Below are 17,011 nucleotides of genomic sequence, written 5' to 3'. Positions count from 1 at the left end.
GAGGACATAGAGGAGATCGAAGTTAGTAATAAGAGAAAAATGTAATACCTGATAACGCTGAGAGATGGATCAGAAGTACAGATGTAGATAAATAAGGATGTTCCCACTCCCCGGCTTTTATTATCACTGTATGCGTCTCGTTTCTGTCCATCGCAAGTTCAGAAAAGCTTCCTGCTGTCTGGGGAGCCATTAGGCTGCGGGGGGGGGGGCACACAGTGGTGCATTATTAATCCTGCCATTAGCTCCAAGTGCAAACCAGTCAAATGGAGCTTTTGTTGTGCTAAACCCGACTGTGACCACAACTACCTGTAATTACACCCTCGTGAAGACACGGTTTCACGTTCCGATGCTCCTCAGAGAGGCTGCGGTCGCTTCTGCCTGCAGCTGCTTTAGAAAGCTGAAGTCTGCGGCGTGCAGCACACGATAAGGAAGTGCACGCTTCAAAGTGCTTCATCTGTCAGTTTCATATAATCCTCACGCAAGAGCACAAGGCTCCTGACGTGTTCATGTAAAGGTGCGTCTGTTATTCAAACACTCAGAACTCACAGATTATTTTTAAACGTTGAAGCATTTAACGTTAGCATTTAGCCAGAGGTCATCTGACCGGATGTCATGAAATATGCCAACAACCACAAAACAAGAAAAAAATCCAACCGTTGCTCTAATGTCGCTTTTCCATTAACAAAAACGCATGTCAGCCATTTCCTGGGTGATCAGTGAGTGAAGGCGTTCCTGATCGTGGTTAATCAGCTGTGAGAATCTGAGGTGGAAACGCCAGCGTCTGAACTCTTTCTCTGTCCTCAGGAGCTGGCCGACCTTCGCCATATTCACGCTAAGCTAAAGAAGCAGTTCCAGGAGAAGACGGCAGAGCTCGCCCACGCCAACCGGAGGGTCGAGAGCCACGAGGCCGAAGTCAAAAAGTTACGACTGAGGGTCGAGGAGCTTAAGAAAGAACTGGGACAGGCTGAGGATGAGGTAGGAACACGGCTACGCAGGTATACGGCTGGGTCACAGATTATGGTTGATCTCATCTGCTTATCCAGCTTGTGACCCCGCCCACATCTCCATGACTCATTCCAAACGACCAACCGACTGACCAGATCAGATCTGAACCAGTCATTCCTGAAAAAACAACCAACACACAAACAAACCAGCCAGTCATGTGACCAACTAACCAAATCATGCAGCCAGTTAAAAACTGGCCCTCCTTCCACCAAACCAACCGACCCGCCAGCAAATGACAAGCAAGCAGCAGACTAACAATACAAACAACCAGACAACTGGCCAAACCAATCAGCTACCATCAGAGCTGACACCTACAAACAGATTTTGTTAGTTATTCCAGGCAGCGTCAGACAAACCAGCAGCCAGTTCAAAACTTTATGAACCTCCGTTCTGACCGATTGAATTAATCGAACAGCTGACCGATAAATACTTCTGTGACTAGGTGGGGTTTTTTCTCTTAATATTTTCAGGACAATTTGAGCTGATACAAAGTCTGGTGTATTTAAAGTGTTAAATATTCATTTTGAAGCTGTCTGTGTGGAGAATATTCCTTGGCTCTGGATGGAAGCATGCTAGCTGCCACAGCATCGACCGCTGTGTTTCGGCGCCACAGCAGCGTCTCGTGTTTGAGTTGTGCCGTCTGGCTGATATCGTGCAGTCTGAAGCGGGATTTATGCGTCTGCATTTTTTGCGTTTCCAGCTGGATGAGTCTCAAAATCAGACCCGGAAGCTGCAGAGGTCTCTGGATGAGCAGGTGGAGCAGACGGAGAACCTGCAGGTGCAGCTGGAACACTTACAGTCGAGGTAAGACTTTTTGCACCCGGTGTCCTACACCTTTGTCTCATTTCCTGTTGTGATATGAACTCAGTCACTCTTTGCTGAAGCAGACTTGACAAACGTGAAGCCGACGGCGGCGGGACATTTATGACTCATATCGCTAAAATGTTAGAAACATTTCTTAAAACTTTTGATTTACAAGTTTTGATGAAAAACATTGTAGCAAATTTGGTTCTCGTAAACCTGATGCTGGGCTTGTAAACAACTTGTTAACATTGCCCTGTGGCAGTAGGGGAGTTGTAGTTTTTAGGACTTGTAGTTTTATCCAAGCAACAACATCTGGGCCTGAAAAATTAAGCCAGCGCTGAAAGCTGCTAATGTTGGAATGCCAGGATGGAGAAATCAGCAGTTCATGGAAGCATCTCGCTTCTGACAACATGGACAACATCCATCTTTGAGATACAGTCTTCTGTTCCTTCCTGCCAGCCCACAGCTCCCACAGCTCCCACAGCTCAGCTCAGTCTGTCCTGTTTCTGATACAAACACTTACGCTCAGCTAGAGTGTCGGCATGTTTATAACACTTCTCACACTCCTGAAAAGCTCTGCAGGCTCTTACTCAAAACACACCTTCAGGAGCGTGTGTGCGTGTGTGTGTGTGTGTGTGTGCGTGCGCGTGTGTGTGCGTGTGTGTGTGTGTGTGCGCGTGCGTGTGTGTGTGTGTGCGCGCGCGTGCGTGTGTGTGCGCGTGTGTGCGTGCGTGTGTGTGCGCGCGTGCGTGCGTGTGTGTGTGCGTGTGTGTGTGTGTGTGTGTGTGTGCGCGTGTGTCACTCAGCTCTATCAGCTTTGCACAGTCCTCCGCTCTCTCTTCCTCTCCTCTATGCTCTCTCTCCCATTTTCTCCACGCTGTTGCTCCAGCACCCAGCAGCCAATCACTGTGCTACCGGTCACAGGTTGCCGTAGTAACAGGGATCTCGCTCTCTCTCATGCTTCTGCTGATGTCGCGGAATGACAGGCATGTCGGCATGGCAACAGCTTGAGGAGGCTGACACAATCTTTGTGTTTTGGGTTTTTGTCGAGGGCACCGCTTCTCTTCGTGCTTTCATTCAGTTTGTCGGCGGCTGCTCGACTGTCTGTGCTGCTCACAGCGTGCCGTGTCGTCGTACACCGGGTCTGCAAAGCATCTGAAGCCTGCGGCCTGTCTGCCGTCCAGCAGGGGGCGGTGCCTCTGAAGTCTGATTGGATAGAAGTCTGTGAGCTCAGGAACTGTGTCGACTTAATACAGCTCAAACATCCTCGTCTCTGCAGGTGTTACGAAGGAGGATATTATCTGTAGAGGCCAATCAGTTTGTGTATCAGGCTGTAAACATGGTTATTTCTGCTGGAAAGCTTTAACATGGGAGTCTATGGGGACTGACTCGCTGCTGCCCCTGCTGGCCTTCAGAGGAACTGCAGGTTTTTAGCACTTTAGCATGTTAAGTCTGTTTTTTTGGTGACTCGCCCGCCGACTGATTTCAGGCAGTGTCTGGAAACACTTTTCCCGAGGTCGCTGAGCCCATTTGACTGAAGTGAGCGGACGTTATTTTAACCCTCTCTCTGTCTTCCTGTCAGACTGCGGCGGCAGCAGCAGAGTCCCGGCCTCTTCGGGAAGATGCGATCGGCTCGCTTTGGTCCTGAGAACCCCGACGGTCCCAGCAGCGATGTGGACGAGGAAGACGAGGAACTGCAGCTCCAGATCCCATGACACACACACACACCTGCACGCACACACACACACACACACACACACACACACACACCAACATCAGCAGTCGCGTGATGATGGTGAAGATTGTCGCTCTCGGCTGAAAGCTGATGTTTGGCAACACAAAGCAAATCAGCCCCCAGCGAGCAACATGAATCAGCTTTACAGCGCACCTGTGCATGCGCCTGCAGCGACAGGTGACGGTGTCTTCAACCAATCATCATTTAGCAGAACAAAGAAGTTTCAACAACAGACGTTCTCCTTGCAAACACACACGCACACACACACACACAGCAGGATGAAGCCCAGCCGGAGTGTGACAGGCATGAACAGGAAGTCCGGATCGTCTGATCCTCATTAAAAGAACTTAACTCAGACCGAACTGCAGGACAAGCCGACATGTTTTTATCCTTTCCACGTCCTCGCTCATTCTTCCCTCACACCATCGTCACGAGCATCACAGCTGCTCCAGCTGTGATGCTGTATTCACATCTGCAGTATTAGAACTCCGCCCAGAGGGAACAAAGTCTGAGGTTCGAAGAGTTCAAAAAAATTATTTTATGCAGTGTTTCTGAATTTGAGTTTTTCTGCCAAATACCAAAGTGTTTAAAGTTCACGGGCCTCGCTGAGATCACTCGAACGCAGCATTCACACGCAGGAAACAGGCGGCTGAGGAGTGTGACGCTGCTCCACGCGGCGATGTCACGACATGACGCTGTGCACCTGTACACCTGCAGGGATCACAGGCTTACAGGTGTAAGGCGTCCGCTTTCCTCTGCTCCCCTTCTGAGGCCACTCGGAGCGATTTAAGTCTCTGTAAGGGAGTGGGCGGGGCCAGGCTGCAGGAAGAAGTCCCGCCAACAGCAGATATTCAGAACACCCACTGAGCTGTGTAATGTTTACTATAATGTGTTCTCAGCAGGACTGAAGCTGAGTGGAGCTTAAAGTGTGTGAGGAAAAGAGGGAGGAGTCAGCGAGAGAGGCGTGGCAGGGCGGAGTCAGAGTGTTTGGAGCAGGAGCACCTGTAGCTCCGGCTGTGTGTCTGCTTTTATTTAACCTGAGCTGCTTTCTGCTCGCTTCCAGGGAGATAATCACTAACACTAGCATTAGCCCAGGGTACACCTGGGATCAGCCTCTCACCTGGAGTTCAGGTGTTCCCCAAATCAAATGCACGTGTCTCCTGTTGATCCACCTGTGTAGGCTTCCTGTGAGTTCTCAGTGTCATGCTAGAAAACATCCACAAACCAAATCCTCTGTGAGCGGTTTCGTGGAGGAGGCTCCATCCTAACCCTTCTTTTCCACCAAACTGCCTCCACCAACCATGTCAGTGTGCATCCACCTGAGCCTTCTTACCTCAGAGTGTCACATCCTGCTGCAGCTGCATCGCTGACGGCACAATTTGACGCCCTGGAGTGCGAACAGGTCGGCCGATCTGTGACGTCAGCTCGCTGCGCGCTTCTTTGCTTTAGCGGATGTAGACGGTGGGAAGAAAGTAGTCCCTAAATGAAACTGCAGGGTGTGTGTTTTCTTTGTTTTTAAGTAAGTGGGTGAGATACCTACGGTGGCCCTGAGAGACGCTGCAAAAGCACACAAAACACAACAGAAATAGGAAAAAACACGTTTTCAAAAGCACAAGGGAAGTGTTTCTGGGGAGACAATAACCCGACGGACCAGTTGCAGGAACCAAAATATGCTAAGAATCGTGCTGGGAGACTCTTCAAAGATGTGGAGGATCTATCGGTTTTGTGAGGAAAGAAAACAGGAGAGATAAGTGTGTTAGCCTAAGAATCTGTCATCAGTATCATATGAATCCATCCTTCCGCTTCTCCTTTTCAGGGGCGCTGGAGCCAATCGCAGCTGTCACAGGGCGAGTGGCGAGGTCCACCCTGGACAGGTCGCCAGTCTGTCGCAGGGCTCACACACAGGGACAGGCAACCAGTCGCGCTCACATTCACTCCTGCATTCACACCTAGTGGCAATTTTTCAATTAACTATCCTCACAAGCTGCATGTCTTTGGACGGTGGGAGGAAGCCGGAGTACCCGGAGGGAACCCACGCAAACACGGGGAGAACATGCAAACACAGAAAGACCCCGACCTGATGGTGGAATTGAACTCAGGCAACAGTGCTAACCACCGTGCCATCGTGCGTATGAATCGTGAGATTAAAACACACTTACCGAGCATGTTTTGGTTCCCAAAACTGGTCCATCAGGTTATTGTCTCCCCAGAAACACTTCCCTTGTTTTTTTCCTATTTCCGTTGTGTTTTGTTTGCTTTAGCAGCGTTTTTCTTCTTGCTGGTGTTTTCTTAAGTTGCAGTCCGTTTGGCCTTTCAGGGCCACCGTAGGTAGCTGCAAAAAAAGCATTCCCAATGAGTGTTTCTGACACTGCACTAACAACAGGAGGGGGTGCTCTGGATTTTGAGGTGAAACGTCCCTGAGACGTCACAGTCTGGGAGCTGAAGCTTCCTGTAACGATGCAGTATTTAGCATTTTCATGTCGAGTGTCCAGATGCTGTGAGGGAGGATGGGAAGCTCTGAGGATGCGATCTGAGAACCAAACACTTCAGAAAGATCCACTCATGAAACAGTCACACGATGCCGCTGTGACAGCAATAAACCATTCATCCGTTCATCTTCCACCAGCCTCGCCTTCACTCTGCCTCGACTCTGATGCTGGAAGGGGACCAAGACATTTGTACTGACCAGGATTCTGTATTCCTGCTATTTATGTTGTTCTGGTTTAGTTTTTATAAATGATCTGTACCACCGTGTTTTCTATTAGCTCTATAAATGTCAGCTGTACATACGAACACGAGTCCTGTGTGTTTTTCCTCTGTGTGCGCTGTGATTTATTCATGAGTGGGTCACAGTAATCACCGCCTTTATTGCAGAACTCCGTAAAGCAGCCTCGGCTTTAGCTCCACACGGGCACTAATGTGACAGAAGTTAGCAGGGTCGAGGGCAAGTTCTGCACAGGACACGAACGAGCACCGTGAAAGGTCGTCAGCAGCACACCCGTCTGTGACGGAGCTTTCAGCAGCAGCATTTAGGAGTGATTGGGGGTCTTTTATTTTGAAATGAGCGCACATTTCTGTTCCGTTCCTGTGTCCGACTTCCTGTCCTCCTGGTTCCTCTGTCCGTGGCCTCATACCAAACAAGTCGTCTGTGTTAAAGTTGTCATGGTAACCATGTGTTGACTGCGACCATTGCTAACAACGTTGCAAACGATTGTTCCTTTTGTACAGTTTAGTTTCCGCCTCCATTTTTTTCCATAATAAACTTTTTTCAGTTTCTGTGAATATCATCATAACATCTTCATGAATGATGCATTTTTGACCACGTCTCACTCCAGAAATCCAACATGGCGGCAGCTGAAATGCTGTCATGAGGCCTGTGACATCATGATGTCTGCATCCATGTTTGATGCATGGCGAGTGTTTCTGCATCTAAAGGAGCCCGCTGAGGGTGTTCGGCTGGGCCAGGGGTCGATAACCTGCGGCTCCGCGTGGTTTGGGAAAATAAATTAGTAATAAACAAGTATTTAGCTGAAGTGTATTTTATTTATGTTAGTGCTTTTTTAACTTGTAGTTCTACATTGGAAGATTATTGTGATATAAAAATACAATTATATTAATTTTTCATCGCTCAAAATAAGCGTCACGCTCGCGGAAGCCGGTGTACCCGCCAAAACGCCGTGCACTTACCGAGACTTTCAACCCCAGGTAGGCCAGTTATGGATCTTTGGATCCTCATTATGTCAGCAGCTCTACCGTGGACTATGTTACAAACAAACAGCGCTCACGCCTCACAGAGGACAGCTTACAGTCCTGCTGCGCAGAGGTTCAGGAGCAGAAGTCTTATTGTGAACATGTCACGGCAGACCCGACGATGTTTACAGCATCTCTTTGTTGACCACTTTTAAAACACGGTTGCTGTGCGCATACAGCCGGTGTTATAGTTTGTCAGAACACCGGCTGTAGCTTTGCAGCTCACAGCCCGACACACACCAACACAACAGCAGAGAGAGCGCAGACGTTAAGGCGGCGAGGCGTGATTGCGGGTGCCGCTCAGGTGCGTCCGCCTCCCCTGCAGCGGTGCTGCAGACCACGCCCCGCCACACACATTAACCAGGTAAGATATATTTAGGCAGAATTTTGCAAATATCTTTTTTTTTTTTAGCAGCATAGTGCTTGTTTTTCCAATTCTTTTTTAAAAGTCAGGTCAAGGCTCCAAAAGCCCAAAGGCGATATAAGGAGGGCGGCTCACAGCAGTTTTTGTTTGCTGGATCATTTTAGTTCAGCTGGGTGTCTTTGCTTTGGTTATATTTCTTTAAGAGTTCAAAATGTGTTAATTACATAAATATAATGTAATTTTCTCTGTACACTTCATGGATTTCATAAGCAACACACCTTAGTTGTTCACACAAAGCATGAAAGTAAAAAACAATATATACAGCGTTATCTTCATTTTAGATGTCAGAAAGTATTTGCGGCTCCCAGTGTTTTCTTTTGCGTGGGAACCGGCTCCAAATGGCTCTTTGGGTCCTGAAGGTTGCTGACCCCTGGGCTAGACTGTCTTCGGGTCGGTGCTTCACTGGGAGACTCCAGGACGCTCTCGAGGGATCTCTGCTGGTTTGGGAACGCCTCAGGCTGTATTCCAATTCAGGGTCTGCAGCCTTAAAGGCCGCATTTTAAGGCCGATTACGTCACAGTGACGCGACGAAGGCTGCCCCAATTCGAAGGCTGCTCGAAATGCGGCCCTCAAATGCGTCCTTCATTTCCCTGAATTTTAAGGACGTGGCGGTGTAGACTTCGTGGCCCAACATATCCCAGAATGCATAGCGCAAAAAATGGTGGATGAGGGGCGCCCGAAGAGTAAACTTTTAAAAGTAAGTACTGAATATTATGTCACTTATTTATGTGCAAATGTTTAATAACGAAGAACATTAAACATTCCTGTTGGTCACATGTCGGCAAAGTCATGTGACATTAGTGACGTTTGTACTAACTTGGTTTTAAAGCCTTTACTTTAAAATATACGCCGTTCAATAGCTGAGCTTAATCTTACAGAGAATGTGATGATTTCATGGATATTTAAAGTCAGCACTGAGACAAATTTAGTAATGCCAACATATTAAAAGAACAATGTTTGTCTCTTATATATAACACAGTTATATATACAGTGAAGATTTAAGGTGACAGGAAATATAAATAATATAAATAAATGCAGCTTGAATCTTTACTGAAGCTCAGTATTTGAAACAGAGTTCATTCACTGCTGTAATAACTAATAATGATTGAAATTATAACTTTAATATTGGCCATATTATATTTACATTACCAAAGTGAGATGACTTTAGTCTCATGAACAACATCAGCTAATTGTTATTTACAAGCTAATCTTAAATGACTGTTCAGCACAGAAGTGAAGCCCAACAATCATGTCTCACAGTCCCGTGGTCTCAGCCTCAGATACTCATCCAATCAAAGCTCATGTAGAAACAAACAAACAAATGAACAAAAGATTTTCTCCTTCATTTCTGTCAAACAAAGCTGTATGAAACGTTTCCAGCTGTTAGTGTCATGGTTGCTAGGCAACCTGGGCAGCGGGACGGAGGCTAGACCGTCCCATTTCACAAGCCTCGCACTTCCGGCCTTAGCGGTCTTTGAGTACGCGGCCCTTGTGGACCGTTAAGGCTGCATACTTTAAGGCTGCAGACCCTGAATTGGGATACAGCCTTCGGCTTTCTACCCACAGTTGACGGCCACAGGTGAGGAATCGTGGACCTAATCTGCGGGTTCAGGCCAGGTGTGATGTGCTCAGTGAGTGCAGAGTAAGAAGTAAACAGGAAGTAAGTAAAAAGGAAAAGCACTGCAGACAGGTGAGCGGGTCGTTAGAACTTTCTGAACACCAGCAGAAAGCTTCTGCGGTGGAGACGCAGAGGGAGCATCTCGGTGCTGCGCAGTAATGAGACTGAAGCTCATCCCCAAACAGCACGCCGCCGCCGCTCCTCTGACATCACATCCATTACTGAGCGTTTGCGTCTCACAGAGGAGACAGATAATGAGTGTTTTACCCTCCTGCAGGAAAACATGCAAATCTCACTGCACACTGTGTGTGTGTGTGTGTGTGTGTGTGTGTGTGTGTGTGTGCTCACTTACTGTGCATAAAACACACAGCTGTATATGAACATTATAGACATATAAACTTGTTCACATATTCACTGTGGAGCCCCAGGATGATACCAAACTCACAGAGCGCCCACACAATCAAGCAACGTGTGTGTGAGTCTGTGCGTGTGTGTTTAGCCTGATCCCATAAGTACAGTAGAAAGACGATAATGCTGAAAACTGTCAGCTAAGCATAACACACACTGCACTGTGTGTGTGTGTGTGTGTGTGTGTGTGTGTGTGTGTGTGTGGTTCATTATGTTAATTCTCTCCCTGTCTTTCTCATTAGGGCAGTAATGGCTGACAGCAGGATGGCACAACATTACACTGAGGTCTCTATAATTATTCTACAGCTTGCAGGATCTCCATGTTTGCATGCAGTAATCGGTGTGTGTGTGTGTGCAGGTTATTCTTTGTGTTGTGAGGAATAACTGTATGGAGCCCGTCTGATGTCGTTGGCTGTTTTCTCGTCACTCTGGTTCTAAACTGCTGTCGTCTCTGTAATAAACCTATTTAAGTGTGACTGCACGTGAGCAAGGCTGGCTGGTCTTTAATCAGTGCAGGCCTTCTGTTTGCATGCTCACAGATATTAAAATGTGCTTATTTGTTTGAAAACCTTTTTAAAACCTTCCAGAAAGGAATGAAGCATTAACAGACTGAAGAAATGAGCACAGTGAGCAGCTGAGCTTGTGCTGGGCTGTAATACCAGTTTGTACCACATGGTGGTGCAGCGAGTTAGCCAGGGCAGTCATTCGTCTTCATAAAGTCTGGCTGGAAAAATCCGAAACCTCGTAATGGAGTTAAAAAGAAAAAAGCTAAAAACAGACAAGAAAACATCTAAACACAGCAGTATCTAGAACAGCGCCTCCTGGTGGTGAAATTGAAAACGTCTACAGTTTGATTACAAAAAGTACCTTTAAAAAGACTTTTTTGTTTTGTTTTGTTTTTTTGCATGTGTGAAAGTTTGCGATTGATGGTATCCTAACTGCAGTGGCACTTACTGCCACATAACAACCGTTCCACACTCTGTGGGTCCAAAAAATAAAATGAAGATTAGAGGCGCAGTGTTTTCCTGACCCAGTTCATTCAGTCTGTGGAAGCAGCTCGCCCAGCGCTTCAGCGTGAAGCAGACACCAACGTGTGAACCCTCTGATGAAAATGTGAATGCAGCATTACAGACAATCCCAACTGTCACCATCACCAAAACCAGCCAGCCGATCTGCACCGTGGCAGCAGTGATTATTGAGATGCTCGGCTACAAGGTGAACAGCCACCAGGACCAGTATCCTCCATGGAGATGGAGACTAGAGGCCAGGACGAAGGCAGGAGGAAGGAATTCAACCAACTGTTGGAGCTGCAGAAGGTGTGATGAAGAAAGGGATACCTAAGAAGCCCACACCTGAGGCCTTAAAAACTGCCAAAGACTCTCAGCCCTGGCCAGCTGCTTGAAGAGGTATACCTAAGAGACAGAAGGCAAGAGAATAAACCAGCTGTTCTCCACTGACCATCCAAGGTGTACTCTCAGTGGCAGGGGAACAATATGAGAACAAATATGGTGGAGATAAAGATGGAGGCTTGAATGCAGCCTGAGTGACAAGAGAGAGGCGGTGATGGGGAGGAGGTGGGTTGCACAAAGGCGTCTGCAAGGGAGAGTCACAGAGCTTCCTTACTGAACTCACACATTGGCTTCATTTCATGAGCAGCTAAAATGAACCAGCTGCTAACAGATGAGACACAGACAGTCCTGATCGCCTGATCATCCAAATACCGTCCAATAACCTGCCTCAGCACCACATGCACGCTCCTGTCAGGCATCATAGAAGCTATGAATAACAGGCACATGGCTCAATACACGAGCAGGGAACTGAAAGGAATTTGATGGGGATGTGGCGAACGACACTACAGGCCAACTTTATGCCAATAGCGCAAGTCACCATCAAGTGCAGGAGACGTTCTGTCCCCACTGCTGTTCTGCACAGGCCTAAACCCCCCGACTGAGATCACTGACGAGACTGGCTACAGATACCGACTACAGAACGGAGCAATCGTCAGCCACCTTCTCCACGAGACTTGAAGATCTACAGCAACAACAGTCATTTGGTCTGGAGACGTGTAGTCCGATGGTAACAAAGCGAGGGAAGGTAGTCAGAAATTAGGGAATCGCACTACCAGAAGGCAACACTGCAGACAATGAGGGCAGCTACAAGTACCTGGGAAACCTTCAGGCAAGCGGGGACCACGAAGAGGCTGCTAGGAAAAGTGCAACCACCATCGGTTGAATGGGAAGAACAAGATCTGGGCTATCAACACCTACGCCCTGCTGATAATCAGCTACTCTGCTGGGATAATCAGCTGGCCAGAGGAGGAGATAGAAGCCAGTGACATCAAGGCAAGAAACATCCTTACCATGCGAGGAAGGGTTCGCCCAAGTCCAGCACCCTGAGACTGTACGGTAAGCAAAAGAAAGCTGGCCGAGGACTGGTGAGTGTCAAAACCATGATCCAGGATGAGACAACAAGCACACATGTTGACATGATCACATGCTTAGTGAATACGTCAGGCAGGAGAAACCCGAGAAAGAAGAAGAGCAAGAGGACGGCCAATCATGGAAGGACTGGCCCCTGCACGGCGTGCACCATCGGCATGTGCAGATCCTGTCCTGAAACGGCAGAGGGAGCTCGTAGTCTCACTGAGAGGAGGGGAGAGCGGTCGAGGTGCTGCCCAGGTTGGACATCTCTACACCTGTGCGTCTTCTGGCCAGGTGTTCCACCCACAATGATCTTGCTGTAACTGTTTAGGAATTTTATGGAACATCATAAAATCGACAATTCTGCACTGAAACTGCAGCCACAACAACAAAAAGGTAAGAATGTCCTAACACAGGTGCAAATGACATTGGCACTGACAGAAGTCACTTAAACCGAAACTGTGCAGAGCTGCCGGGTTTAATATGCACAGGCTTGATCTGCTGTTGCTAACGGCCATCGCCAGAGGCTGAGTGCCTTCAATATGGCTGCCAGAGGCCGTCACTTGAGAGCGTTTTAGAAACTAAAGATTTGTGCACAGTGGCATGCATGGAGCCACTCACACACACACTGCAACACTGACAAAAAATATGATCATAAATCATCTTTATAAGCACGGCTCGGGGGGAATAATGAGTCGAGACAATACACAGAGGGCGAAGAATCCCATTTTCAGTGGCTCTTATTTCTCAGAGCGTATGCTGGGATTTCTGCACAGACACCGAGAACGATGAAGACGCAAGTGAGGCCAATAAAATAATTGTCCCCATCAGGGCTGTCAGAGTCGAGAGGACCGAGCCTCAGCGCCAACGGTCTGATGGGTGGATGAAAACAGCAGAGATGAAGACGATGGCAGCTTCGCACTGCGGGTGACAGCAGTGCTTCCACAGGGAACCTCAGCGAGCACGCACAGGTTACTTCAAACGTCTGCACGCGCTTTCAGATGCTTTGATTGCCTTCAGACCTGCTCTCGCTGATGAAGAGGAGGAGGAGGATGGTGGTCTCATCTCAGCATCTTTCGTGCATCTCTGCAGTCCAGCATTCGGTGAGATGTATGTCACTGAGGAAACGGAAGCAGCCCAAAAACAACCTGAAAATATGAATTTAAATGACTTTTAAGTCCATGGACAGTTTACAGCGTGCTGTTCTGAACCATCAGTGCCCGGCTTATCTTAAACACCTGTTAGTATCACCCCAGAAGAATCCTCCCTTAGTTATGCTGCTATAGGTGGAGGCTGATGGGGGATTCCCATGATGCACTGGGTGTTTCTTCTTCTTCTTCACTCACCATGTGTTAACAGACCTCTGCACTGAATCTTACCTGTTATTAACCCTCTCGAGGCAGGCCTTGCTGATTTGCAAGTTAAAAACTAACAACCTGATTACCCCACATACATATTTTATGAGTTTATTTTACTCAGAAGTACCACTGCAGGACTTGGTTGTGCATTAGCAACAAAAAGTGTAATTTGATCCTGAGAGGGTTAACCTCTGTCTCTCTTCCACAGCATGTCTTTATCCTGGCTTCCTTCTCTCACCCCAACCGGTCGCAGCAGATGGCCCCGCCCCTCCCTGAGCCTGCCGGAGTTTTTCCTTCCCACTGTCACCAGCTTACATGCATCTTGTTCATGCATGTTGTACAGTTCATCAGTGTTTTTGTATGTGCTTTAAAGGTTTTTATCTTCGATGGATCTGCACTGTGTGGTCATTTTGTGGGCTCTGTTATACCGAGTGCCATGTAAAGGGGTTTATCATTTATCCTGTCGTCAGAGACGTATGGCTGTGTCTGAACTTCCACAGGTGAGCTTGTGTGACAGATATCGGTGCTTCTAATGAAACTGTTGGTGAGAAGAGGGAGCGGAGCAAACGCTGAGGAGGCAGCGACTCACCGTTGGAGTAACATTTCATTTGGACTAAAAGTTGGTGTCGTGAAAACTGTCACAGAACAGCAGATGTTGAACGTTTATCAGCATCATTACGTCCTTTCTATCTTTCTACAACAACCCAAAGACAAACGCCGTCTCTGCTTCCAGCACAGTTCACGATATGGTCTCTTTCACTACACGGACCAAACTTTATTCCAGCTGATTTTAATCATGTCTCACTTAAAAAGACACTTCAAACTTGTATCAGCATGCTTCCTGCCCAAGCAGGAAAGATAAGATATTAGATGTATGGATCAGTAAAGGATGCCTATAAATCACTCCCACCGCCTCCTCGTGGCCCTGCGCATCATAAACGTGTGCACTTCATGCCCACAGATGAAGGACAAAGACCTGGACAGGAGCGCAGTGACTGAATGTGTCTTTTAGTAGCACGTTTAAATTTAGCCAGGAACACTTTGTCATTCAGGCCATGATTAAGGATGTAACTTCTCAGTAATTAAATGGAATTTCAATGTAGTTTTGTTTAAAATTACAGTGTAATTATATTTACCTACAAATACTTAAAGATAGGTGCACTAAATATGTGTTTTTAAAGGAAACAAAAAAAATGATACTGTAAGTAAATGTAAGTAATTGATGCCACCCCCACCCCTCATTATTTCCCTATCTTACATGTTAAACACACTGTGCGTTTGCAGCACTGCTCGTACTATGGGCTGGACTAATCGTACCTTTTTACATTTTTAGCTGATGTAAATAAAAATACACAGAAGTTAAACACTACCTGAAATTACTTCTGCAGTACTTACAGCTACTTGTAAACTAGTTACATAAACTTACAGAATAATTTATTCTTTGTTTCCTGACTTGTTGCCATTTTTCTACTAACTCTAAGTATTTGTTGGTAAAAATAATTACGTTGTAATTTCCATTTAATTGCAGTGTAATTACGCCCTTCACTGTGGGCCGTGTCACAGTGTTTCCATTCAGCAAACAAAGTTCATCTTTAGTGTGTTTAGTTGTCTAAAAGCAGATCACCAGCGAAAGCTTCTCCGCTTCCATCAGACGTGTAGTTAAAGAGAGCTGTGCCGCTGACCTCCGTGTTTAACCGTGCGAAGGCTGCGGCCGCATCTGAAAGGTTCCAGTGGCTGATTGTAGCGCTTCAGTTTGAACTGAGCCGACTCAGGTCCAGCACGTCAGTGGGTGTGAAAGCGTCTCCTCCGTCCTGATGGACGCTTTAGAAGACAAGCTGTCCACTGTCACTGGCTGCACTGGCCTGCTATTACACACACACACACACACACACACACAGACTCACACACACCGTGCAGTTTGTGCTTGAATGAATTGTGTGGGTGTATTTACGACATGCAAAGCAGCTGTTTATGTCGGAAACAAAACGTGGCTCTGCACTGCTGCAGAGCTTTATTTTTAAATCATTAAGACAACATGAAACTTTAACGAGGTCCATGGGGAAAATGTGTGCAGCTACGCAGTGGAAACACACATGTGATTAAGCCAAAGGTGCAATAAAAAAACACAACAGCTAACAAACAGCGTGAGCGTGATGACCAGCTGGAAGCACGTTTAGTGTTGAGCCTGCGTGGATCAGAGATCGTAGGACACGGAGGAACCGCGAGAAAACAGAACAAGTGATGCTGACCAGCAAATTCACAAAAAACAAAACAGGAAGTGAGAACAAAGAGCGAGCTCTGAACAGGTGAAGACAAGGAGGGATGACAGAGACAGGAAGTAAAACACAGACTGGTTCTTCACTGGAAAACTGAGAGTGAAACAGGAAATGAGTCTAACACAAACAGGAAACAGTGGGAGAGCTGAGAAAATCACAACATCAGAAATAAAATGATGAACAACAAAGTCAAACAGCACAGAAAGCGAGCAGCAGGACATTCAAACTTCTATAAGGACTCCTTAAAACATGAGCTCTCACCATATTGCTTGGTGCAGACTGCATGAAAGAGGAAACCAGTGAAAATATAATGTCGTTACTGCGGTTTAAAAACAAGACTAAAGCTTCGCAGTGACAACGATGAAGCCTGCTAGGAACACATTTCTTTTTCCCGCTGAAGAAAATAACCACGTTGACTCTTCCTTCATTGAACCTCTGAACGCAAATTAAACTCTGAAAGCTGCTCAGAATCAGGACACAACCAGTAAACACAAACTGTCATCATTTTATTCTGACTAACTGCATTTATAGAGCACCTTCCTAAACCCAGGCAGGAAGCACTTTAGAAGATTAAGATCTGAACAGAGTAACATTTCTATGTTTTTAAATGATGGTGCTTTGTTTCCATGAGGTTTGATGGTGAACCACTGTGAAGCAGGTTTAGGACACTTCACTCAGTCAGGAAACATCGAGATCAAAAGTGACCTGCTTTCAGGCACACCTTTCAGCATATCAACCAAGAGAACATTTAACGATCTCTGAACGCAGCACAACGTTTTGATCCCAAAGTCCAAAAAGACAAACGAGCAAAAATGTGTCCTTCAAGACTTTAAACAAGAACTCTAAGCAACTGAAACGGTTTAAGCGAGGCACGAACAGTTTAAACAGTGAACTTCACAAACCCTGTGAATCTGTAAAGCATCAGGGGAGAGTTTGAAGCTCGTTGGCTGGTAGGCAGCCACAGTCGTGTGGACTTTGTCTCGATGTCTTCTGTGTCTTTATGTTATTTCAGACTCATGATGCTGAGACCTGGACTCTGCTGGGCCGCGCCATCTGTTCTTGTGGCTGTTCGAGTTCATTATGAATACATTTGGGATGGATCAAATGCCTTCCTAATGGCAGTGCTTAAGGATAAGACTCAAACATCAGAAGGCTCTCTGCCCACTCCTCTATATGCAGCATCAGGAAACACAGCAGGAGATATCACAGCTAT

The 17,011-nt window shown here is 46.8% G+C and overlaps 1 protein-coding gene across 2 annotated transcripts in view; it reads left to right on the top strand.

The window, feature by feature from the left end:
- ccdc102a (coiled-coil domain containing 102A) overlaps positions 1–6,337 on the top strand; it is a 50,659-nt gene extending 44,322 nt beyond the window's left edge. For both annotated transcript variants that reach the window (XM_082540203.1, XM_082540204.1), the window contains exons 8-10: positions 805–975; positions 1,706–1,809; positions 3,392–6,337. In XM_082540203.1, the coding sequence (XP_082396329.1) occupies positions 805–975; positions 1,706–1,809; positions 3,392–3,524 (408 nt within the window). In that variant the 3' untranslated portion in view covers positions 3,525–6,337. The remainder of the gene's footprint in view (positions 1–804; positions 976–1,705; positions 1,810–3,391) is intronic.
- The last annotated feature ends 10,674 nt before the right edge of the window (positions 6,338–17,011 follow it).

This window comes from Aulonocara stuartgranti (genome assembly GCF_965226115.1).
Source record: "Aulonocara stuartgranti genome assembly, chromosome: 1".
Taxonomy (NCBI): Eukaryota; Metazoa; Chordata; class Actinopteri; order Cichliformes; family Cichlidae; genus Aulonocara; species Aulonocara stuartgranti.
This window is presented reverse-complemented; position numbering and strand designations above follow the sequence as displayed.